This window comes from Plectropomus leopardus, chromosome 11 (genome assembly GCF_008729295.1).
Source record: "Plectropomus leopardus isolate mb chromosome 11, YSFRI_Pleo_2.0, whole genome shotgun sequence".
Classification (NCBI taxonomy): Eukaryota; Metazoa; Chordata; class Actinopteri; order Perciformes; family Serranidae; genus Plectropomus; species Plectropomus leopardus.
In genome coordinates this window covers 30,892,351-30,919,593 of record NC_056473.1, presented here as the reverse complement: position 1 = coordinate 30,919,593, position 27,243 = coordinate 30,892,351, and the positions used below count along the sequence as shown (strand labels likewise).

Below are 27,243 nucleotides of genomic sequence, written 5' to 3'. Positions count from 1 at the left end.
TCAAACTTACAAGTAAAACAGAAAAATTTTACTTTAGTCATGACATGCCTATATTGTTTAAACTGTATGACTGACATACAGTTCAATAAATTAAATATTATACACAACTTACATACAAATAATTACATTTTAAACAATATTTATAATGATTTATTTCAAATAATTAAACAGTTTGGGGGAAAAAAGAACACAACTGTCTTTCTAAATTGGTATACCTTCTGTAAAATGAATAGGGTGTACAAGAGCCTAAAATAAACGATTACAGTTATAGTTAAGCAAAAGTCGAGACCTGGCCATATAAACTGAAACCTGAAACATCAGATGATATGATTACAACATGTCTTTTATGTCTGCCTATCTGGCTTACCACATTTGGTAGGTATACCATATTTAGCTTGTGCTGTGTCATTAAAATCTGATTCAATATAAAGGCTACTTGTGGACACAGTGTGTGGCACTGAAGACCTGTGAGTTCCTGCTTGTGGTAAAACTGTTCTCTTAAGCTTTACACCGTTTGACTGTACTCTTTATTTAACATATGCTTGCAGAAACATTTGTTGTCTTGTTTTTACACCTACTCTAACAACATTTTTTTTCTTATAGGATTGGTGAATACTTTTGAAATAGAGAGGGTCAGGTAAGACAACTTCTCTCTGACTCCATTTAAAGGTTTTACTTATCTTTAGGATGCAAGTGTTATATGTATATGTATATGTAAAATCTTCATCTTTCATTCAATGTCCAACATTATTCATTCAAACATTTTAATAAAACTCAACAATATTGGTTAGCATTTTATTCGGAGTAAAAAATGAGTATGAAAATGACTTTGAGTAAAGCTAAAGCCCACCTGTAATGAAATATTAAGTTCACCCTCCCTCAATAGTTACTGGGGACATATTTTTGAGGTATTCTCCCATATCTGTAATCAGACCATAACCCCCTATTTTCATATAGCTATCTTTGGCGTACCACCCTCAAACCTCAAATTAACAGGCTGATGAGCAAATGCAGTGGCTTTTGCGTAATTACTTGCTCACAGACTTATCCTTTTAAACTGAAAGTCAAACAAAGCACCGTCATTTATGCAGTAGTTGCCGGAGGTGCTTTTGTTTTTTACCTTTGGAAAAGCTAAGGTATAAAATAGGCAAAAATCACAAGGACATTGTTTTACCCTGGAGCCCCTTTGTAGATTTTGCTGAAGGCTTTTCCTTTCATTGGAATATCTGGTTGTTTCGCAACTTATATAAACTGATGTGTTTACTTTTATATTGCTTTTAAATTACTCGGCACATAGGATTTTAATCAGGAGATCCTAGTCTTTTTAGTTTTTTTTTTATTTTTATTTTCTTTTTTTCTAGAGCCTTGGGAGGGGTTGGGGGGTATCTTCTCTAACTTCTTGCATTTCTTTGCAATGTGTTTTAATTTGTGTATTGTTTGTTTAATTTATATAATTTATATATATTGTTCAAGTTCATATGCTGTTTGATTACATGAACTTAAAAGTAAATTCTAAGATGGCAGTTCTGAGAAAATAATACTGACAGAGCTATGGTGAGCTCAGTTATTGATGCACAGACATCAGTTTGATGGGTATATGTTAATTATTTGATTGGACTGTGATTCTGGGCTATTCGGACACATGCCTGAAGTACCACATAGTTGTTCATTCTAAGATTGCCATTGTTTGATTTGCTACGCAGACATCAGCCGCCACCATGAGTACGGACGCAGAGATGGCCGTCTATGGCAAAGCTGCCATTTATCTCCGTAAGCCAGAAAAGGAGAGAATTGAGGCTCAGAGCAAACCTTTTGATGCCAAGAGTGCCTGCTATGTGAGCGATGCCAAGGAGCTGTACGTAAAGGGCACAATCGTTAAGAAAGACGGTGGCAAAGTCTCTGTCAAAATCTTGGAGACTCAAGAGGTTGGTATCATGAAGTCAGAGTCAACTGGAAGTTCAAGGTGACCAGGTGACCCACTCATTATGACAAATGTTCTTCCAGGAGAGGACAGTTAAAGAGGATGACGTCTTTCCAATGAACCCTCCCAAGTATGACAAGATTGAGGACATGGCCATGATGACCCATCTCAATGAAGCCTCTGTGCTGTATAACCTCAAAGAGCGTTATGCAGCATGGATGATCTACGTAAGATTATCAGCCTAAGAAGAATAGATAATTATTGCAAAAGGCTTTACTTTTAGGACACGTTAAATTAATGGTTGAATCTCTATGATAACTTTTAGACCTACTCCGGGTTGTTCTGTGCCACTGTGAACCCCTACAAGTGGCTCCCAGTGTACGATGCTGAATGTGTTGCTGCCTACAGAGGCAAGAAGCGTATGGAGGCTCCACCCCATATCTTTTCCGTCTCTGACAACGCCTATCAGTTTATGCTTACTGGTATGTCATTCATAATCATAATAATGTACAGTTTATCAGTATATGAGTTTTTTGTTGCGGTAAAACAATGAAAGTATCTTTTTTCTTTTTATGTAACAGATATAGAGAGAACCAGTCTGTTTTGATCACGTAAGTTTGTAATATCTACATTTATTGACTTTGTTAAACAGTCAGATATCTCAATTATATAATAATGTCTGATAAATCTGTGTCTACCTACCTAGTGGAGAATCCGGTGCTGGAAAGACTGTGAACACTAAGCGTGTCATCCAGTACTTTGCAACCATCTCAGTTGGTGGAGACAAGAAGAGGGACACCTCAAAGGTATGTCACTGGATGATAATCACAATTCTGGGATCTTTAAATTTGCAATATTTTTCCAGTGGGAAAGAATAAATAGTCATTTTCTGATAGCAATTCTAAATCTGGACTATAGGGCTCCCTGGAGGATCAGATTATTGCAGCCAATCCCCTGCTGGAGGCCTATGGTAACGCCAAAACTGTGAGGAATGACAACTCCTCTCGTTTCGTAAGTATGGGGTAAATTTCTATGCACAACAAAAGTCTCGTTAAAGATTGCCAATGTGGTAAGACATTAAAAATCCCTTTGTTCCAAACAGGGTAAATTCATCAGAATTCATTTCGGCACAACTGGCAAACTGGCTAGTGCTGATATTGAGACATGTAAGTAATAATACTTAATGAAAAGAAACGACTGCAAATGAGAGTTTGCCAGGCTCTGACTTATGAACAATATTTGTAGATCTGCTGGAGAAGTCTAGAGTGACATTCCAGCTTCCTGATGAAAGAGGCTACCACATCTTCTACCAGATGATGACCAACCACAAACCTGAGCTGATTGGTAAGCAAAATGAGTTGTTACACAAAGGTAAACCTACTCTTCCTCATATGAAACAAATGTATTGACATTTTCACTCTTTTTTGATCTCCAGAATTGTCACTCATCACAACCAACCCCTACGACTTCCCCATGTGCAGCATGGGTCAGATCACCGTGGCCAGCATTGATGACAAAGTTGAGCTGGAAGCCACTGATGTCAGTGATCCTCCCTTCAAAATATTTGAATATATTTTGTGCATCAATTGCAACATCAAAACTGCCCTTTTAGATGCATTTTCTGAAGTGATCTTTTTTTATGAACTCAGAATGCCATTGACATCCTGGGCTTCTCAGCTGAAGAGAAGACAAGCATCTACAAAATGACTGGTGCTGTGCTCCACCATGGTAACATGAAGTTCAAGCAGAAGCAGCGTGAGGAGCAGGCTGAGCCTGATGGCACAGAGGGTGAGTATTCGTTATCAGCTCAAAGTAAATTCCTTGTGGAAAACAGTAATAAAGTTTTAGTCACACTGGTTTCTGATGGAAATCACTGAAATATTTTCAGAGGCTGACAAGGTCGCTTACTTGCTGGGTCTGAACTCTGCTGACATGCTGAAGGCTCTGTGCTATCCCAGAGTGAAGGTCGGAAATGAGTTTGTCACCAAGGGACAGACTGTTCCTCAGGTAAACACGAATTATCATGAATTATTTTACCTCAAGTAAGCAAGATATACTAGTATCATTTTAATCAAAATGTAGTACATGTGTATTTATATTTCTAAAAAAGTGGTGAGAAAACTTCGTCTAACTTCCTCTTAATTTTTATGACATCAAATGCAGTGTGCAATTAAGCTCTACATTTGATAACTTGACAACAGTATTCTATTCTTTTACAAGCCGCTGATCGACTTTAATGAAATCACATCCTTATGTACTGTTTAGGTGAATAACTCAGTGACTGCCCTGGCCAAGTCCATCTATGAGAGGATGTTCTTGTGGATGGTCATCCGTATCAACCAGATGCTGGACACCAAACAAGCAAGGCAGTACTTCATTGGTGTCCTGGACATTGCTGGCTTTGAAATCTTTGATGTAAGCGTCATTTTCAAAAATTCTGCAGCCAATACTTGTCATGATACAATTATTCTTGATGCCTGCAAGACATTATGCTGATTATTTGTCCCGTCACAGTTCAACACCTTGGAGCAGCTGTGCATCAACTTCACCAATGAGAAGCTGCAACAGTTCTTCAACCACCACATGTTCGTCCTGGAGCAAGAGGAGTACAAGAAGGAGGGTATTATCTGGGAGTTCATTGACTTTGGCATGGACTTGGCTGCCTGCATTGAGCTGATTGAAAAGGTAATCACTTCAGTTTGTGACTGTAATTGTTCTTAATTTTACAAAATGTATCTCTTGATGACTTACTTCTTTCCACTTCTTTCAAGCCCATGGGAGCCCATGGGCATCTTCTCCATCCTTGAAGAGGAGTGCATGTTCCCCAAGGCCACAGACACATCCTTCAAGAACAAGCTGTATGACCAACATCTTGGCAAAAACAAAGCATTTGAAAAGCCAAAGCCCGCCAAGGGCAAGGCTGAGGCCCACTTCTCCCTGGTGCACTATGCCGGCACCGTTGATTATAACATCATTGGCTGGCTGGACAAGAACAAGGACCCACTGAATGACTCTGTGGTGCAGCTGTACCAGAAATCCTCAGTGAAACTGCTGGTTTCTTCTGTATCCTCCCGTTGTTGAGGGTATGATATTAACTACAGTAAACTAATACGCATTTAAGGTTATACATGCTGTATAATTTTAACTAAACATACTACGTGTTAATGTAAATTTTATGACACATTCTAACAAATCATGTTTAAAATTATCAACAGAGGCTGGCAAGAAGGGAGGCAAGAAGAAGGGTGGTTCTATGCAGACTGTGTCCTCACAGTTTAGGGTAAGGTTTAACATTGTAAATGTATCTTCCATATCTCAGTTAAAACTCAACTACACTCCAGATAACACTAATCATTCTGGATCTACAGGAGAACTTGGGCAAACTGATGACTAACTTGAGGAGCACCCATCCTCACTTTGTGCGCTGCCTGATTCCTAATGAGTCAAAGACTCCAGGTAAATGGAGAACATAACCTCCATTGAGTCTTTAAGGATTTGTTTGGTTTAGTTAGTGTGGTTTACTTAATTTTGTGTTCATCAACAAAGAGATTATTTCGTTAAAAAAAAAAAACTGAGAAATTTCTTTTTTTGTCAGGTCTGATGGAGAACTTCCTGGTCATCCACCAGCTCAGGTGTAACGGTGTGCTGGAGGGTATCAGAATCTGCAGAAAAGGTTTCCCCAGCAGAATCCTCTATGGTGACTTCAAGCAGAGGTATCAATTATTATTTTAAACGAGTTTTGATGTAGATTATTAAAAGAAAATGCTCACAATTACCATTGACTCTCTCAAAAAAGGTACAAGGTGCTGAATGCAAGCGTCATTCCTGAGGGCCAGTTCATTGACAACAAGAAGGCTTCAGAGAAGCTGCTTGGGTCAATTGATGTTAACCACGATGAGTATAAATTCGGACACACCAAGGTAAGCACATTGCCCCCCCCCCCCCAGAGAACACCTTTGCCCCCCCCCCCCCCCCCCATGATTTTTTGTTGACTCCAGGGTGTGAAGTATTCACTACATGACTATATCCTGCAATCATTTCCAATTTTTCTTGGTTCAGGTGTTCTTCAAGGCCGGTCTGCTGGGTGTCCTAGAGGAGATGAGAGATGAAAAACTGGCTACTCTGGTCACCATGACTCAGGCTTTGTGCCGTGGTTACGTCATGAGAAAGGAGTTTGTCAAGATGATGGAAAGGAGGCATGTGAAAAACAACTCATTCTGAAAGATGGTATGAAAAATTCTAAACAACATTGTCCATAACAGCCTCTTATTCTCTGCAGGGAAGCCATTTATACCATTCAGTACAATGTCCGCTCATTCATGAATGTGAAACACTGGCCATGGATGAAGGTGTACTACAAGATCAAGCCTCTGCTGAAGAGTGCTGAAACTGAGAAGGAACTGCAAAACATGAAGGAGAACTATGAGAAGATGACAAGTGACTTGGCTGCTGCCCTGGCCAAGAAGAAGGAACTGGAGGAGAAAATGGTGTCCCTTCTGCAGGAGAAGAATGATCTGCAGCTTCAAGTAGCATCTGTATGTATACATCGACAGACAGTTGTGTTTTTTGGAGTTTTTAAGTGATGATATGCTAAAATGTATCTTCATAAAATTAACTAGGAAGCAGAGAATCTGTCAGATGCTGAGGAGAGATGCGAGGGACTTATCAAGAGTAAGATCCAGCTGGAGGCCAAACTCAAAGAGACAAATGAGAGACTGGAGGATGAAGAGGAAATCAATGCTGAGCTTACTGCCAAGAAGAGAAAGCTGGAGGATGAATGCTCTGAGCTCAAGAAGGACATTGATGACCTGGAGCTTACCTTGGCCAAAGTGGAGAAAGAGAAACATGCCACTGAGAACAAGGTTTGTAAATAAAACTCTGTCCAGCAAGTCAAGTAAGATTATAATGATTACAATTTAATGACAAGATCTTTCTTGCACACTTAGGTGAAGAACCTGACTGAGGAGATGGCCTCTCAGGATGAGAGCATTGCCAAGCTGACCAAGGAAAAGAAAGCCCTTCAGGAGGCTCATCAGCAGACTCTTGATGACCTGCAGGCCGAGGAGGACAAAGTCAACACTCTGACCAAGGCCAAGACCAAGCTTGAGCAGCAAGTGGATGATGTAAGTTTACAAAGTCACTTCAAATGGAAAGGCAATTTTTCCTGAATATGATTTTAATAATCATATTATTCCTCAGCTTGAGGGTTCTCTGGAGCAAGAGAAGAAACTGCGCATGGACCTTGAGAGAGCCAAGAGGAAGCTTGAGGGTGATCTGAAACTGGCCCAGGAATCCATCATGGATCTTGAGAATGACAAGCAGCAGTCTGATGAGAAAATTAAAAAGTAAAGTTGTTTTGTTTTGTTTTGTTCATTGTTTGTTTCTTTCTTTCTTTTATTATGATCTAACCATTCATTAATGTGGTCAAATACCTAAACTCTATGTGTTCTTATCTATTATTCTTACAGGAAGGACTTTGAAATCAGTCAGCTCCTTAGCAAGATTGAAGATGAGCAGTCAATGGGTGCTCAGCTCCAGAAGAAGATTAAGGAGCTTCAGGTGACAAATTCTGTGACATAAAAAAATAATGATTAGTTCAAATGCCCTTTTTGTGTATTCAAAGTAAAAGTTTACTGAAAGACATCACACCTTAATTCAACAGGCCCGTATTGAGGAACTGGAGGAGGAGATTGAGGCTGAGCGTGCTGCTCGTGCCAAGGTTGAGAAGCAGAGAGCTGACCTCTCCAGGGAACTTGAGGAGATCAGCGAGAGGCTGGAGGAGGCTGGTGGTGCCACCGCTGCTCAGATTGAGATGAACAAGAAGCGTGAAGCTGAGTTCCAGAAGCTCCGTCGTGACCTTGAGGAGTCCACTCTGCAGCATGAAGCCACTGCTGCTGCTCTTCGCAAGAAGCAGGCTGACAGCGTTGCTGAGCTGGGAGAGCAGATCGACAATCTCCAGCGTGTCAAGCAGAAGCTTGAGAAGGAAAAGAGTGAATACAAGATGGAGATTGATGACCTCTCCAGCAACATGGAGAATGTTGCTAAAGCAAAGGTACATAATATTTTAAGTGCTATTTTAATACCCAAATTGCTATACTAAATAAGGTAATATTAAAAATACCATCTTATCACTGATCTCATCTCGCTTCTTCCTCGTTAGGGAAATCTTGAAAAGATGTGCCGCACTCTTGAGGACCAACTTAGCGAACTGAAGACCAAGAATGATGAAAATGTTCGTCAAATCAATGACGCAAGCGCACAGAAAGCCCGTCTCCTGACAGAAAATGGTATATACAGATTATCACCAATTGATCTGCTGTGTATTATTCAGAAACATAACACAAACTAATGTATCATGACATATTTCTTACAAGGTGAGTTCAGCCGTCAACTTGAGGAGAAAGAAGCTCTTGTCTCCCAGCTGACCAGAGGCAAACAGGCCTTCACACAGCAGATTGAGGAGCTGAAGAGACATGTTGAAGAGGAGGTTAAGGTAAGAGACTGTGTGCATTTGTATTACTAAATTGGGATTTAGGAATTTTATAACCTCAATATTATATCTTACACCAGGCCAAGAATGCTCTTGCCCATGGATTGCAATCAGCCCGTCATGACTGTGACCTGCTGAGGGAGCAGTTTGAGGAGGAGCAGGAGGCCAAGGCTGAGCTGCAGCGTGGTATGTCCAAGGCCAACAGTGAGGTGGCTCAGTGGAGGTCCAAGTATGAAACTGATGCTATCCAGCGCACTGAGGAACTTGAGGAAGCCAAGTGAGTAACATTCAAACAATCTAATGGCCAGCTCAGAGGTGCAAATTTTTAGCATACCTCAACTTACAACTGCATCACTGGTATCAATACTTACATTAAATAGATTTAACAAATTACTTTAAAAAACAACAACAAAAATTAAAAGAGTCTGTTCTTGCAGACATTTTCCAGCTCTGCTTTCGTATTTTCATATAAATCTTTTAAAAACATGTTATTACCATAAAGGTTCAAATATAAGACCACACTAGTCGTACATTGCGGCGCCCTGTTTTCCAACCACTGTTACACAGGGAGGATCCATTCAAAAAGGATTTCTGTTGTTGTGAAGAATGGATTCAGCTATCTGTTACATAATGTTTTAAGAACTCACTATGCAGATTTCTGTTACTGAGACTTCAGGTATCTTATTACTGAAAGAAAAATCTTTGATTTTTCAAACAGGAAGAAGCTGGCCCAGCGCCTTCAGGAGGCTGAGGAGCAGATTGAGGCAGTGAATTCCAAGTGTGCTTCTCTTGAGAAGACCAAACAGAGGCTCCAGAGCGAGGTGGAGGACCTCATGATTGATGTGGAGAGGGCCAATGGGCTGGCTGCCAACCTGGACAAGAAGCAGAGGAACTTTGACAAGGTAGCATTGTTTACTTTGTCTAGCCAAGCCATACAAACACTGAAATACGATACATTTAATTGTCTTCATATTGCTAAATAGCTAACTGAACTGTATTCACTGTGTTGTTCAGGTATTGGCAGAGTGGAAACAGAAGTTCGAGGAGGGTCAGGCAGAGCTTGAGGGAGCTCAGAAGGAGGCTCGTTCTCTCAGCACTGAGCTGTTCAAGATGAAGAACTCTTATGAGGAAGCTCTGGATCAGCTTGAGACCATGAAGCGTGAAAACAAGAACCTGCAGCGTAAGTTCTACCTTATATAGCAATTACATTGTATTCAACATGTTCATATCCTACAATACACTGTTAATATTTTTTAAGGCTTAATAAGAAACACATGTATCTCTCTACAGAGGAGATCTCAGATCTGACTGAACAGATTGGTGAGACTGGAAAGAGCATCCACGAGCTGGAGAAGTCTAAGAAGCAGGTGGAGACAGAGAAGGCTGAGATCCAGACAGCTCTTGAAGAGGCTGAGGTACATTTTTTTCTGAGGAGAACTTTTGAAAACAAAAAATACAAATCATGGACAAATATACTGTAAAAGGTTTGAAGTAACACATTAACATTTCATTCTTTGATATGATCAGGGAACTCTGGAACATGAGGAGTCTAAGATCCTGCGTGTCCAGCTTGAGCTCAACCAGATTAAGGGTGAGGTGGACAGGAAGCTGGCAGAGAAAGATGAGGAGATGGAGCAGATCAAGAGGAACAGCCAGAGGGTGATTGACTCCATGCAGAGCACTCTGGATTCTGAGGTCAGAAGCAGGAATGATGCCCTGAGAATCAAGAAGAAGATGGAGGGAGACCTGAATGAGATGGAGATTCAGCTGAGCCACTCCAATCGCCAGGCTGCTGAGTCCCAGAAGCAGCTGAGGAATGTGCAGGCACAGCTCAAGGTATTGTAAGACAGAGTTGTTGCACAGACTATGGTCAGTACAAATACTTTTTTTTAAGCTTTCCTGATTTTTGTTTTTTCTAGGATGCACAACTGCACCTCGATGATGCCGTCAGAGCCCAGGATGACTTCAAGGAACAAGCTGCTATGGTAGAACGCAGGAACGGTCTCATGATCGCTGAAATTGAGGAACTTAGAGCTGCTCTGGAACAGACAGAGAGAAGCCGCAAAGTTGCTGAGCAGGAGCTGGTGGACGCCAGCGAGCGTGTTGGACTTCTGCACTCTCAGGTGAACAAACCCAATCATTTATTCAATAATTCAAAATTCTAATGACATTTTTAAATAACGTAAAAATGAGGCATGTGATTACTTACATGTTTCAATCATTTCTTTTCCAGAACACAAGCCTTCTGAACACCAAGAAGAAGCTTGAGGCTGACCTGATCCAGGTTCAGGGTGAAGTGGATGACACTCTCTTCAGGAATCAAGGAACGAGAGGATAAGGCCAAGAAGGCCATCACTGATGTAGGTTTAAATTTCAGTCATTCTTACTCCTTTGTTATATGTTTTCCTTTGCTTTTTCAGCACATTTCTAATTAACATTTTATGCTATCTCCTCTAGGCTGCTATGATGGCTGAGGAGCTGAAGAAGGAGCAGGATACTAGCGCTCACCTGGAGAGGATGAAGAAGAACCTGGAGGTCACTGTTAAGGACCTGCAGCACCGCCTGGATGAGGCAGAGAATCTGGCCATGAAGGGTGGCAAGAAGCAGCTCCAGAAACTTGAGTCTAGGGTGAGAAAGTCATGTTGACATCTGCACTGTTAAAAAAAAAATTAAGAAAATGTTGATTCTAAATGTTCAATTCATTTTCCTTCTTGAAGGTACGTGAGCTGGAGGCAGAGGTTGAAGCTGAGCAGAGACGTGGAGGAGATGCTGTTAAGGGTGTTCGTAAATATGAGAGGAGAGTGAAGGAGCTCACCTATCAGGTACAGTCACTTTGCAAGTTAATATAAACGAAAAACATATCTAGTTTTTAATACGATTCAGGATGCCAATTTACCTTCCATCACAGACTGAAGAGGACAAGAAAAACGTTGCTAGGTTGCAGGATCTGGTTGACAAGTTGCAGCTGAAGGTGAAGGCCTACAAGAGGCAGGCTGAGGAAGCGGTAAGGCCAAAACATTTATTTTCACTACTGATCCACAGATTATGCCTACTTGTTGAAATAAAAATAAAATACATCAAAGCAATAGTACAGGCATAGCATCAATTATTCTCTATAATACTTGAGTATTATAATCCATCATGTTTTAGGCATTGGAAACTAAACTAAATTAATTAATTATTTTTGCACACATAATAATGACCAAAAGCATTTTAATTTCACATTACCTTCGCTTTACCTTAAAATAATGTGTACTGTATTTCAGGAGGAGCAGGCCAATGCTCATCTGTCCAAGTGCAGGAAGATCCAGCATGAGCTGGAGGAGGCTGAGGAGCGTGCTGACATCGCAGAGTCCCAGGTCAACAAACTGAGAGCTAAGAGCCGTGACTCTGGAAAGGTAAATATAGAATTCCATTTATCAAGACCAAATCAAATTCAACCTAAATCATATTTTAAAAGCATTTCCCACAGAAAGTCACTTTCAGTTAAGTTTGAGATGAATGAACCTGAACCCATTTTTTTGTGTGTGTGTGTGTGTGTGTGTGTGTGTTTTTTTTAGGGAAAAGAGGCAGCTGAGTGAAGCACACTACCTGATCAGCTGTTTCTAATCATATAATATGATGTGAAATATGCTATCAAATAAATGTTTCTTTGTTCCACTTACACTGCCTACTCTTTTTATTGTATTGTTTCCCCCACGAGCTGATTATTAGACTGGGAAATTGGCTTTCCAGAAATACAATTTGTATGAGAAGCGGTGTTTCCAATATATATACTCTGCACCCAGGAAGATAAAACACGAATTCCATTGTTTTCTCCAATCAACGATGCAATTTTATAGTGCATACAGACCGTCCGCCCTTCAGCCCCACCAGTGTTTCCCATACTGCCATACCGCCATAGTCTAATTTGTCCCGCCATAGTCTCAATGGAGCTGGACTGTTAATTAAGAGCCATATTAAAACACTGTTGATTTATTTGTAGCGCAGCAGCGGGAGAGACGCGCAGCAGAACGTCAGGCGCATTAAAAGTGAAACTGAACCGTTCATTCTGCTGGGCCTAAAACTGTCTTTCACTTACAATAATAACAATTACAATAATTACAATAATCACTCACATCCACACCATACCTGCACAGACAAGGAGCAAGTACAGCATGAGAGCCACCAGTGCTTGCAGCACTAACCAACAGAGTGAAGAGGCACACCCAGACACACCTGCCTTCAATCACAACCTGATTCACAGCCATGGCTCACAGCAAATGTGAAATCCCTCTTTCCCTCACTCTCTCTTTGAATGCTCTGAGGACTTTAATTATATTCTCCCGTCCCACATTCAAACAACCCTGATGATGGGCATGGTACTAGCAAAAACACTCCTCAAAGACAGTAATCCTACCATGCACAAACCATGAAAATGGTGGTATGAACTTATTCCAGTTATGTACATGGAGAAGCTGTGATTCAATAAGTTAAAATGTCAATCATTTTAACTCAATTTGACTCTAACTTTATGAATATATGGATCAGAACTTTTCTTTCTGTATGTTGATGCTGTATTTCTGTATTTATTTTGTTTACACAAAACCATGGCTACAGTGGATTAAAATCCACAACTATCCTTTTAATGTAATGCAAAAGTCATGCTGCCATCCTCCTTTCACCTTTCTGGCAAAAAGTTAGAAAGTTAAACCAAGGCTCTACAAATACAAGCCTCAAGTCTAACTGGTGCACTAGTCATAACTTTGAGTTGGTCATAACTGCTAGCTGTAAGTCGGACATCATACCCAGGCAGTGCCAGTTGGTGAACTCGGTTGGTCCACTTGGATTTTTTAAATCTTCTCCACCATCATGACAAATCTGAGTGTCACTCTTCTGACAGCGCATGTCTGAAGCCTCCTGCCACATCAAAATAGCACCATGGGAATAAATAAATAAGAAAATAAATAAATTATGACAATACAAAGTTTTTACCAGCTAGCTACAAACTTAACCTAGCTAGCTAGCCATCAACTTAACCTAGCTATCTAGCTACTAACTAACTAATGTAGCCAACAAGCTAATATGAAAATAGAAACAGAAAATAACTCTGTAGTATAACTCTTTCTAAAATATAAAAGCTTTTGTAAAAGGTCGTAATAAGCAACATGAGACTGACATTAATAAGATTAATGCATCTGACCTAAAGTTTAGAGTAATGTTTTTATTTAAATGTACCCTTACCATTAAAGAAAGGACCGGATGTCTTCTCTGCTGGTTGGCGCTTTTCATGTGTTTTCAAACTGGCATTCATGTGCCTTTCACAAGTAGTAAAACACCACTGGAGCAGTGCAGCATTTCTATCTTTTGTCCCTTTCATGGTCTCTTGTCCCACATATAGAGACGTTTTTAGTAGCTAGCCAGCAACTAACTTAGCCTAGCTAGCTATGTAGCCTGCTAGCTTTTCATTTTAGCTAGTTCGCAAGGTCGAGCTAGTAGCTAGCTAGCTAAAATGAAAGTAATGTAAAAATAATCAGGTAGGAAAACTATTTCTAAAATGATTAAAATAAAAGCTTTAAAAAAAAAAAAAAAGGTCGAAACAAACAACATGATACAGACATTAATAATAGTTATGAACTTAACATTGCTATTTAGCCATTTACTTAACCTAGCTATCTAGCTACTAACTCAGTGTAGCTAACTAGCTAACGTTAAAATAGTGATAGAAAAATAATTACGTAGGCTTACACATTCTAAAATAATTAAAATTTAAAAGAAAAAAAAGGTCGAAATAAACAACATGATGCTGACATTAATAGTAGTTACAAATTTAACATTTCTAGTTGAGTAGTTGAGTGTGCCCTTACCATCACGCACTACCGAAATACAGACCTCTGCAGTACTGTAACAGCCTGCTGAGGGTCTGAAATAATGGTGTCTTAAAAAAAAATGCTGAAAAATGTCATCATTAAATTTAGTGTAGAAATAATAATAATAATAATAATAATAATAATAATAATAATAATAATAATAATAATAATAATAATAACTGCTATTAGTAATAAAATCCTTTTTTATCCCACTGTGGTAAAAACTTCCAATAAATAGAAAAGTGTTTCTGTAATTAAGCAATCCTGGAATTATTGACAGTTCAATTCAGATTTTAAACATTTGGATTATCTTGAAATGGAAATTTATTGTTTTATTACATTTATTAGACCAAATCACAAATTCGGTAACAAGAAAAGATCCATATTGTGAAATTATAAAAAAAAAAAAAAAAAAAACTATTATTTACCATCACTTCCAATCCTGATTCAGTTACTGACTGCTCACAGGATAAAAGCAAATGTATTTCACAAAATGAATTTTCAAACCAGCAGATGGTGTCAGAGGCCTGATATGAAATCAATGCAGGAAATCGCTTTAGTACAGCCAGTGATGAGTCTCAAAAGACAAAAACACCTTTCAGCCTAAAACTAACAATTAAAATTAGGTGTTGCAAGTTTAACTGTAAGTGTGAGCAGAGCATTTCTAACAATAAATAAATACAAGTTGTGGGGAGAGCATGCTGGTGCTGGTTGTTCACCGCTTCTCCACCAGAACCAGAACTGTAAGCTTTTTATTTCATGTTTGCTTCTCTCTTTTGCCTAATCTTATGCACTGTTTTTTTTTTTTTTTTTTTTAAATTTTAAATTTGTTTTATATCTGCTCTTAGTTTTTGCCTTGTTTTTTAATGTTTTTATTCTACTGTCCCTATACCGTGTCTGTGGCACTTTGAGATTTTGCTAAATGTAAAGTGCATTATAAATAAAATCTATAATAATTATTATTATTATTACAAGTTGACCACTTATTACATGAATAGTATGTTTTGTTTTGCCTATCCTTGGGAATATTTATTTATTATTTCATATGTTTTGGTTTCTCTTAAACAAAAGCCATAAGTTATTATTTATTTACAGTTTATTTTTGTTTTTGTTTTTTTTTGTTTGTTTGTTTGTTTGTTTGTTTTTTGGAACATTCAGACTTGCAATACAAAGATTTAATAATGCAGAATTATCTGAGTTTTACAACATGCACTAAAGAGCAGCACATCTTAAAGATAACTATAACAGTAACACAAACAACAGCAACAAATGAGTGCAAAACTAAACCAATCATCAGAAAAAAGGCAAGTATCAGATCATAAGAACTCTTTCAATATGATGAGATTTGGAGCTAAAAAGTTGGATAAGAGACACAAGTAGACTGAGTAACTACCACTAGTGTCATCAAGCACAGGAGTCCATGTTAGGCCTGCAGCTCAGCAGCTGCAGATTCGGCTACAGCCGGATAATCATGCTCCGCCGCTTTCAGGGACGTAAAACCAGGTACCAACATCTAGGAAGTGCAGGAGAGTATTTATGGGATTCATGTCAGATCAGCAGGCCATGCCACTTTGCTATTGGCTGGCGGACTGAGCGCATCATTAAGCTCCAGTGCTCGTCTTCTGAACTCATCTCCTTCCCCACAGTCAACTGTCCGATCAGTTGTTTGGCTGATTTTCTTGTCGTGTGAGTCTCATACACATAAACCAGTATTTTACACCGCTCCAGAGGAAACTCTGGCAGGGAGAACATGAGGACCTCATTGAAGATGGTCACCAGACAGCGGGCCCACTGCAGAGGTTTTTTGGTACCTCAGCTTGCACTGGTTGCACTGCACACTGATTCTGGCGTACAAGGCTGTACAACACAAAACAGGCAAATTGGGATCTGTATGTGATGTATATTTATATGACAGTTGAATGTTTGTAACTTTGCTTTTGTAATTTGATTTATTTAGTACATATTAAAAACTACAATATTATATATTTTAAGGAAAGGCAACATGCAGGGGAATCTCAGAAAACCCTTAAGTGGATATATATCTAAAGGCTATAATAAAAGTATATATATAGGCTATAATAAAAGTAGAAATAAGAGGGGACAGGCAGATGAGGACAGAAATAATTATGCAATAAAACAGAAGAGAGGAAAAGGTAAACATGAAAAAAACACACATCATGTTGGGTTATTGTTATAGTGGGACATTTTTTCAACAGATTATAAAGGTTTTTGTAGCATCCAATAATGTAATAATTTACTGAAAAAGTTGTAATGCCTAAAAATGTAACACAATTTGCACTTACCTAAAAACAAATATTTCACAAAGTGAGTCAGGACATTTTATTACATTATTGTTCAAGTTATTACATTATTGGTTATTATTACATTTTTTTTTCTTCTTTTTTTTTTTTAGGCGTTTTTACATTTTAAGGAAATTTACACATTATCAGGTGATAGAGGTGTTTGTTATTTACCTGCATCTGAACGTATTTCTGGGCCGACCGTTCTGACCTTTAGCAATCCAACCTCAAGCCTCTGAGAGGTGGGGGAAGAAACTTTAAAGACAGAAGCACCTCTCCCACGAGATCCTGTCCAGAGAGAGGGAGGAATAACATTTAAGCACAAAATATGTTTCTTAGCACCATAAATAACAGCATTCAACAGGTAATATGTGTGTATTTATATGTGAAATAATAGTAAGCAGCAAGTAATAAAATTAATTGCTACAGTATGCTTGTAATTCAAAAGATAGAGTTCATTCACAGAGTCCTTTCTTTTGTAACTCAGGGGTGAAGGTGGGATTTACTGAAAATTTAAGAAATCAATCTTCGATTATTACTTAATAATGACATTTTCAAGCAAAAAATGAGTGTAAAAGGAATAATCATATATATAACAATTAACCCCAAATTTTTAAAAAATAAATATATAAATAAAATAAAAAAGGAAATAAATAAATCAAGACTCAATCCCAAAAAGAAATGTTCCCCACGAGCAGGTACACAAATACTTAACATAATGGTAATTTTACTATTCTGTTTGGTACTTTTTCTACTCTAAGAATCAAGTTGTCTTCCCTCTATTCTGCAAATGCCTCATCACTTATTTAAATAACAATATAATAATATAATTATTATATTATTATAGTGTAATGTCTTTCCCTTAAACTCTTTCCCTCAATATTTTAAAATTATGTTCTGTATGTTCAAGAGTTAAATTATAATAATCTAATTCTAATTCTTCTAAACAAATAATACATTTGGAAAACAAAAACAGACTGGGAGCATAACAGTTTATTAACTCGTTTACTTTTATAATCATGTAAACATACTTGACACCAGTGGTTCTTAAATGGGGGCAGGGGCACCCCTAGTGGTACTCTGGAGTACTGCAGGGGGTATGTGAGATTTTTGGCTGGACAGGAGCATGTGAGGCAGCATGTGAGGCAATAAGCATGATGTCTTACTGTACCTTCTGGGGCATCCTCAGATCTTCTTGTAGCTCCAGAGGGTAGGAGATGTTGAGCTGCCCTAGAGGAACCCTCACCTCTCCTAACACTGTGTGCCGCGAGAATTTATCAAAGTCCCTCACCTGCACACAGACATACAACAGACACACAGTTTTACTTCCAGAAGTAAACACTCCTTCCCCTCTATTTAGATCCTTTTTTTCAACTGACAGAATAATTTCCTATGATTTGACAGATACTGAATGTGAGAAATGGGTGTGTTTTACTACAGGACCTCCATCCGCAGATTGATGTGATGAAGCTCTTTATCATCTTGCAGAATACAGCTGAACTGGTCTCCATACAAAGGGTTAAAGCTGCCTTTCACAACGCGAGTCCGCCACTCCTGCAGCACCGTCCACAGGACAGGCGCCGTCCCTTCGCTCTGAGAGGGTCACAGCAGTTCGATTTTTGATTTTGATTTGATTTATTTTGAAAATGGAAAAAAGGAAATAGAGAAACTATTAAACAAAAGCAGACAGACAAAAAAATAATATCTTTTACAGACAGTGAAAAACATAAAGCAAAAGAAATGATGACTTGGTTTACATATTCAAAAAGGAGTGAGAAGAACAAAAAAATTATTTAATCTCACCTTCTCCATAAATCACTGAATTTTAACTAACCAGCTTCCTCATTAATTTAAACTTATACTACAATTGATTAAATATATACATACACCCACACACTCAAAATCAAATGTCTACAATTTTTCATTATTATTCACAGAAAAAGAGAAAGATAAACTAGGAAAAAATAAATACTAAATAAACAGTAACCCTGTAAAACACCTAGTGATTGTCAAACCTCTTTTTCATCCCTGCATCTCGTGAAAATCATGTTTTTATACATTTATTTATATTATATAAAATTTAAAATTATATAATTATAAAATTATATGATATATTATAAAATGTTATATTTTAAACTGGTTTATGTCTGGACATTGCTTTAGCTCCACATTAAGGCTGTTCCATACAGTGAGTGCAGAATTATTAGGCAAATGAGTATTTTGACCACATCATCCTCTTTATGCATGTTGTCTTACTCCAAGCTGTATAGGCTCGAAAGCCCACTACCAATTAAGCATATCAGGTGATGTGCATCTCTGTAATGAGAAGGGGTGTGGTCTAATGACATCAACACCCTATATCAGGTGTGCATAATTATTAGGCAACTTCCTTTCCTTTGGCAAAATGGGTCAGAAGAGGGACTTGACAGGCTCCGAAAAGTCAAAAATAGTGAGATATCTTGCAGAGGGATGCAGCACTCTTAAAATTGCCAAGCTTCTGAAGCGTGATCATCGAACAATCAAGCGTTTCATTCAAAATAGTCAACAGGATCGCAAGTAGCGTGTGGAAAAACCAAGGCGCAAAATAACTGCCCATGAACTGAGAAAAGTCAAGCGTGCAGCTGCCAAGATGCCACTTGCCACCAGTTTTGCCATATTTCAGAGCTGCAACATCACTGGAGTGCCCAAAAGCACAAGGTGTGCAATACTCAGAGACATGGCCAAGGTAAGAAAGGCTGAAAAATGACCACCACTGAACAAGACACACAAGCTGAAACGTCAAGACTGGGCCAAGAAATATCTCAAGACTGATTTTTCTAAGGTTTTATGGACTGATGAAATGAGAGTGAGTCTTGATGGGCCAGATGGATGGGCCCGTGGCTGGATCGGTAAAGGGCAGAGAGCTCCAGTCCGACTCAGACGCCAGCAAGGTGGAGGTGGGGTACTGGTATGGGCTGGTATCATCAAAGATGAGCTTGTGGGGCCTTTTCGGGTTGAGAATGGAGTCAAGCTCAACTCCCAGTCCTACTGCCAGTTTCTGGAAGACACCTTCTTCAAGCAGTGGTACAGGAAGAAGTCCGCATCCATGATTTTCATGCAGGACAATGCTCCATCACACACATCCAAGTACTCCACAGCGTGGCTGGCAAGAAAGGGTCTAAAAGAAGAAAAACTAATGACATGGCCTCCTTGTTCACCTGATCTGAACCCCATAGAGAACCTGTGGTCCCTCATCAAATGTGAGATTTACAAGGAGGGAAAACAGTACACCTCTCTGAACAGTGTCTGGGAGGCTGTGGTTGCTGCTGCACGCAATGTTGATCGTGAACAGATCAAAACACTGACAGAATCCATGGATGGCAGGCTTTTGAGTGTCCTTGCAAAGAAAGGTGGCTATATTGGTCACTGATTTGTTTTTGAATGTCAGAAATGTATATTTGTGAATGTTGAGCTGTTATATTGGTTTCCCTGGTGAAAATAAATAATTGAAATGGGTATATATTTGTTTTTTGTTAAGTTGCCTAATAATTATGCACAGTAATAATCACCTGCACACACAGATATCCTCCTAAAATAGCTAAAACTAAAAAAGCCCCACTCCAACTTCCAAAAATATTCAGCTTTGATATTAATGAGTCTTTTGGGTTCATTAAGAACATGGTTGTTGTTCAATAATAAAATTAATCCTCAAAAATACAACTTGCCTAATAATTCTGCACTCCCTGTAGTTTAAGCATGTGGTTTATAACACGCTTTTACACAGTACAGAGACACTGCTCCAAGGCTTCGAATCTGAAGGACACTCAGTACGTTTACATGCACAGTTTAGTTGAGCTACTGTTATTGCTCGATTAGGCCATTTAACTGTCCCAGTATACAGGAACTGGGGGAGAACTGATTTATTGACGAAATATGTCCGACTCCACCATGGCAGGTTGAGCTATGTCCACTTTCAGCTAGTTGCAATAAACCTATATCATTTATACAGTCTATGATATTGATATTTTTAGGTGGCACAGCGGCTCCGTTCACAGCACTACATCACGTCGCTTTAGTGCCGGTGTTGTGGGAGTTTTTAATTATTTTTCAGAGGAGGGAGGTGACTGGGGTGTGACTTTTCTATTTAAAATAAATATAAAATACTACATTTTCACGTTGTATTTTCCTCACCTAAGACAAAATTAATAACACAGGTCTCTCTTCTGTGCTTACTTTTTTTTTTTTTTTAATGCCTGACCCTATTAACAAACAGTCCCTATCTCTACCACTGAGGGAGGCTGGCTCGGGGACTAGCAGGTCGTGCTTAACATCTTGTCCAATTAAAGTCCGACTGAGCTGCCATATCATTATATGTGTTTTAAAAGTCCAGTTTTGGTCAAAATAACACAATAATTCGACTTTTTTCTAACACATTATGTAAATGTACTCAGTGCTGACAATTTTTTTTTTTTTTTTTTTTACAAAAGCATAAAAGGAGAAAAGAATAGTGGTATATTTCCCAAAATAAGATGCAGTCATTTCTGTGGCTGACACTTGATTGACTCAGTCAGTGACATATTATAGCCTGTGTGTTAACTAATAAGGGCAAAACTACCTCATCATCTGTGTTGTCCTCCACTTCAGCTCCGTCTGAACCTGCCCACATGAGTCTGAGCTTCACAAATGGCTGGAAGCTGCGTGTCTGGCTGTCCTCCAGAAGTCCCTCCACCTGCAGGATGGTGACCACCAGCTGGGACTGCAGCTGGTCATAATAAACAGAGAAACGTAGAGATCCATCCACCTGGTAAAAGACGAGGTGTTAGAGAAGACACCAAGCACATAATGATGCTGTTGATATTGTTTGAAAATGTGAAATGCACTGTGTATTCTCTCTAAAGTAAATATGAAATAGTACCTTTTTAAGTTGTATGTCCCCAACCAAAGCCAAAATTAAAGTCAAATCCTCCCTCAATGTTTACATTTTTTAAAATGCCCGACCTGTTTTGCAACACCCCTTCCCCCATAAGGGACAAACAATGTCTATCCGTAAACACAGAGGGAGGCCGGCGCGGCAACTAGGAGCACATGCAGACCGCCTAATCCAGCTATACTATTATTATTATTGTTGTTGTTATTGTTATTATTTTAAACATTGTTTTTTTGGTTTTGGTTTTATTGTATAAAGCACTTTGTGTTACAGTTTTGCTTGTATTAAAAGTGCTATATAAATAAAGTCTGATTTTTTGGTTGATTGATTGATTGATTGATAAGGGAACCCTGAATGGGTTTTAGAAGATGAGAGGAGCACACACCATTAGATAAAGATAATAAAAAGACAAACAAAAATTATTAATTAATAATTGTCAAATAATGACAGGATTTTAAAGTCATGTAACGCTACCTTTTTGATGCTGGCTGGCTCCCCTATGTCCCCGTCCGTCTGGCTGGATCCTGAGGAGGGCGCTGAGGCCTGACACAGACAGTGACTCAGCCTGCGGACCTCTGTGCTGACGTCCTCCACCTGGGGATCACGAAGACATACAGGCCGTTTCTATCTCTCTTTCTTCTTTCTTTTTCTAATAAACAACTACAGTACCGCACCTGCAGATTTTATTTGACTTGTGACAAGTCCCAACTCTTTTTTTGTTAAGTTAAATCTTTATGTACACAGGCAATGTTGCCTACTTGAAGCATCTCCACACATTACTGGGTCTGGACAAAATAACAGGAATAATATAGTGTAATATTTTACAAATAAAATGAAATTAAAAAGTAGAAACTAATAAAATATTTGAGAAATTTATGATTCAATTCTCACTATGTCAAAGATGTTTGATTTGTAAGGCTGTAGATTTTGGTTATACCAAACCAAGGTTGAAAAGTCATACACATTTTACTAATAAATTTCCATGACTTTTACATGATTTTTCAAGGACTTTAAGGCAAATTTTAAAGATGATACATTCACAAAATGACCATCAAAAAACATGCTCTGTTTTCTTTTTTTAAAAAAAAAATTTCTTGGCAATTTTAAAGAAAAAAATGCCTTTTTATGCCTTTAAAAGGAAGATATTTTTCTTTAAAAATCACTAAAAATTACACTATTTATCACAGCCAGAAACTTTCGATTATGATAGTTGTTAAACACATTGTGTGTTGTTATTATACAGGTTTGTGAAAGAAAATGTCATGATTTTTATAAAAAGTTCAGGGTATATTTAGTTTTCCAAAACCTATTCAGGTGTGGGAATTGCTATTCCGGGACTTTTCCAAGTTTTTTTTGTGACTGTACAAACCCTAATAAGTGCTCCTATAATTTTGAAATTAACCCCGACCTGATGGCAGTGCAGTCCTTGTCCCACTTTATCAGCCAACTCTACTTTGTCCCTAAATTCAACTTTAATCCTGTCTTAACGCTGTACAAGCTACAAACTGTTTCTACTCTCAGTACGGCTTTACTAACACAAGTCAGATCAGGTGATAGGAAGGGAAACAGGAGGCTGTCCAAATAAAAAGTGACTTCTCAAACACAGTTCACGTGTAGTGTGGAGCATAAAATCAACAGAGAAACCTCACCCAACCTGACTCCTCTCACAGAAATATGAATAATGCTGCTAAACACATCCAAGTCAGGAGAGAAATGTACACTAAAGGTTTTCTTAAGACTCAGCAAGAGGCTGACTGACTTTTTTTCATCTCTATGAACAGGTCATATCAAAATGTCTTAGTGTCTGAAGTCATGTTGTACTTATTTAAAATAATGAACTGGCAGATCACACCCTAAGTAAATCTACATTTTCCAAGAAGACTTTCTTGATTTTGTGTCCCTACAGATCTTATTTACCATATATAGTTGGGTTTTTTTTTTTACATAGTTTGTTTTTCTGTCCATAATTCTTTTTCAAAGCAATTATAACCTTACACCGCCTCCTTGTACAGTCAAAACATTTAGACAAACCAATCGCATTTCAAATCCGCATCTCAAAAACAAACTAGTCATGCATGTAAAGAGACTAGTACCTGCAGATAGTGTAATTAATAGCATTGGCTTGAAACTGAATGTAAAACACTGTAACACTAATGTAATGTAATGTAACACTGAATGTGTTTTCATAAGTCAGTTTTCACAGTTCAAATCCACCTCACTGAAACACACATCCTGGGGCGCCCTGCAGCTTCCTCAAAGGTCGCAAACTGTGGCTCTGCTTCAGTTTTTACTCTGCAATGCACTGCAAGAACTGTATGATGCCATCAGAAGCAATATTTTAATCAGCTCATCCTCCCAACTCCAAAGATGTAGCAGGATTAAGAACAAATTATAATTTTGGTTTTTAAACTTTCCTTAATAATGACTAATAAATCTACCTTTATGTTGAACAGTCCAGGTGCTGCTTTTAACTCTGGGACACCTGATACAATATGGCCATAGATCATTTGACATATGGTCATAAGAAAATAAGTTTAAATGAAAAGTTTTGTTCTTTCCACACCTCTTTATTGCATTTCCTCTTACCCTAGTACTTGGAGCTCCTAAGTGATTTCCTGCTGGTCTGACTTTTCATACAGAAGATCATTGTTCACTACAAAAGAAATTAGACACAAGTTTGCATTTGGTAATTACTCTCTTGGTCAGTCACCAAGCGTCAGCAAAATATGTTGTACTGTTTGGTATCGTAATTTACTCACAGGTATCTTGCAAGGTGTATGTGTTTGTCTTTGTGCAGCATCTGAAAGCCTGCCACACCAAGATGCCCAGCGCCAACAGGAGGAGGGTGACCGAGATGCCCAGGATGCAGTACTTGACCGTGTCTGAGAACGGCATACTCAGCTCTCCAGCGGCCGACTGCAGCCCCTGATGGTCCATCAGCGTGACCATGATTCTCCAACTCCATGTGGCTTACACATGCCTCTGCAGTGCAACAAACCATGTGAGGGGAACATATTGTAAATCATTTATACTCAATTTACAGCCCACAGGCCAAATCTGGCCCTCGATAGCGTGTCGGGTGGCCCCCTCAACAATTTCAAATTCACAATAAAAATAGTGATTCACACTGAGAATTAGTTTTTGTACTTTAAGAATACTTAAGAGTGCATAAAACAGCATAAAAATAGAGCTTGTTTATCAAGAAAAGTGCCAAATGGAGGATTACTCACACCCCCAGACAGAGGTCCTAGCTAAATCCCTAATGTCCTAAAGTCCTAGAAATGTCCTAGAAATGTGAGACTTTTCTCACTGCCCCCTGGCCTCCTGTCATTTGGCAAAATTTTCCAGGAGATGAGAGATGTAAAACGGATAGATAGTAACAATAAAACATATTTGAAGATACTGTTTGGACAGAGACATTTGGGGCACTCTGGTAAAAATGGATCAAGATCACAGCCAAAGTCTTCAAATAATTTCAAAATCTCAAGATATGAAAAGCACAGGTGTAGATAATAAAAGAAATGATGAATATATTCAGTTTGCTTCAGTTTCAGGATCCTGGTGTTGTTCATGCTTTCTCACGCCAAAAACTGTCACGGTTTGAACCATTTTTTATGTTATGGTAAAACCTGTGTTTTTAGGCCTGCAGGCCAAACAGCACTAAATGAGTCCTGGATTGACCTGAGTTTGAGGTAAGTCAGTCAGTGGATCAACTTGCATATTTATGCCAGTTCTGCCTCTGACAATATATATATATATATATATATATATATATATATGTGTGTGTGTGTGTGTGTGTGTGTGAGAGAGAGAGAGTGTGTGTGTAGGTCATTTCCATTTCTATTACCTTCATATATTGTTATTATTGCTTTATTTGATTACAGCTACAAAAATGATACAATTACATACCTGTTTTCCTAGAAAAGAGCCCAGGTGATCAGGTCAAAATGTCCACACTCCTGAAAATGAACATACTTCAATAGTTGGATTAATCTTTGAGGTAAAGAAAACTGGTTCAGCCGTGGCGTAGTCAGAAAAACATGATTATCTCCTATCAATTTAGTCAAATAGCACTTGTCCTGCTCACATTGCATGCAAAACAAGATGAACCTTGCAAGGAAAAACCTAAAAAAGTTGAGAGTAGTATTTGTATTTAAACAAAGAAAGTTTGCGTAACCCCCTTTCAACAAAGCAGCTACAATAGTGACAATTCTCTCTTTTTTTTTTTTAAAGACTGGTGAAAGTCAAAGACAAAGTCAGGACTTCAATAACATGCAGACACAATTACCTGTAGCAAGTGATAAAACTCAAGGCATGTTTTTCCTTCAGAAATGCAAGTTTCTTCTTGTGCTGTAAATCCATGCAGAGCTCGTCCACAGAAACAAAATAAGTAGTTAGACTGAGAAATTCAAAGCAACAACGTATCATATAACTGTTCCTCCTGGTTTGGACTCTCGAGGCAAACTCTCTCTCTCTCCTCTTACTGTCCACATACACACACACACACACACACACACACACACGTACGCACACACACACACATACACGTACGCACACACACGCACACACACATACATACACACACCCAGCACATGACTTCCTGCACACCTCTCTGGGCAAACTGGTTGCTTAGATTTAAATGACATTTTAGGGAGCTTAACATGACCTGATATACAGGTCTCCTTTTCTTCAAAATCCCTCTACAGGTCTGCTTCCCAAAATGTGTTCTGCATGTTTGCATGTTTCTCCACTATGTGCCAAGGTCAGCATTTCTAAAGCACTTTAAAGTAATAATCCGATCACAAACTGTTAGGAGGTTTGAAACATTCAACTTTACCTCTGTTTTATCATCCAGCTGTACCCAAACCAGCTGGAGCTACAGGTGCAGTAAAAGGACGGTGATAAGACACACTCGACTCTCTCACAACTTTAACAGCTCGAGTGCCACCAGGCAAGACAGGACAATGACTTTACATGGCATTTACCTTATAAGCTTTTCATTGTTGTCATTATCTCGCAGACTCGTCACCTTTTATTTTGCAGGACTGCCTGTTGAAAGACAGACACACAAGGGGAAACAGAAAATTCACCTAAAAATAGGTCTTTAACAATAAAAACATGTCAAGTCACCCTGCTGGAAGGCAAAGATACGGTCAGGTAACGTTACAGACTAAGCTCGCCTTTCCAAGAATGAGGAAGAAAAACATTTTGACTTAACTTCCCTGTTTGACATGATCTCCTTAAAAACTGTGAGAAAATAAATATCTTTTAGCTGCCCATTCTCATAGCAGTATGTGATTTTTAAAGAAATATAAGAAATGGACACAGCTCTTAATGCATTGTGTTAAAATACATGCCGGCAACATGAAAGCAATGCCAGTGTAAAGTGTATGGGGGGTCAAACAAAAAATGACTTTCAACCAGGACTTACATAACTTTACACAACTACAACAAGTATTATATTTAGGTACTTCCTGTCACTATGTGTGCAAATATGCGTCACTTACGCCCAATTTAGCCGAAACCACTATCTTTAGTATTTTTGTTCCCTAAACCTAACCAAACTGTGACTATTTCACAATAAAAAAACCGCAACTGTTTGTAATAAACTAAACTGTAATGGCATTATTTTTTTGTGATGCCAGTACGAAACTGAAACACATTTCATGCCCATGTGTCCATTCCACGGGTTTTTCTGTGAGACTGTGTCGCAGCATCTTCTAATAATCTCACAGTTCATGACAAAAGCAGCTACACAGCTGAAAACATATTATCTC

General features: G+C 38.6%; 1 protein-coding gene and 1 pseudogene across 1 annotated transcript; one reads left to right on the top strand and one right to left on the bottom strand.

Moving 5' to 3' along the window:
- Nucleotides 1–459: 459 nt before the first annotated feature.
- LOC121949773 lies at nt 460–12,075 on the top strand (annotated as a pseudogene).
- A 2,989-nt stretch (nt 12,076–15,064) lies between these two features.
- Nucleotides 15,065–25,903, bottom strand: syt19 (synaptotagmin XIX). The gene is given in 13 exon segments (XM_042495537.1): nt 15,065–16,054; nt 16,056–16,117; nt 16,735–16,807; nt 16,810–16,848; nt 17,732–17,851; nt 18,004–18,153; nt 21,155–21,340; nt 21,941–22,060; nt 24,053–24,099; nt 24,102–24,119; nt 24,226–24,448; nt 25,376–25,425; nt 25,755–25,903. Coding segments are annotated over 11 exon segments (1,251 nt in total). The 5' UTR covers nt 24,416–24,448; nt 25,376–25,425; nt 25,755–25,903; the 3' UTR covers nt 15,065–15,808.
- Nucleotides 25,904–27,243: the final 1,340 nt, after the last annotated feature.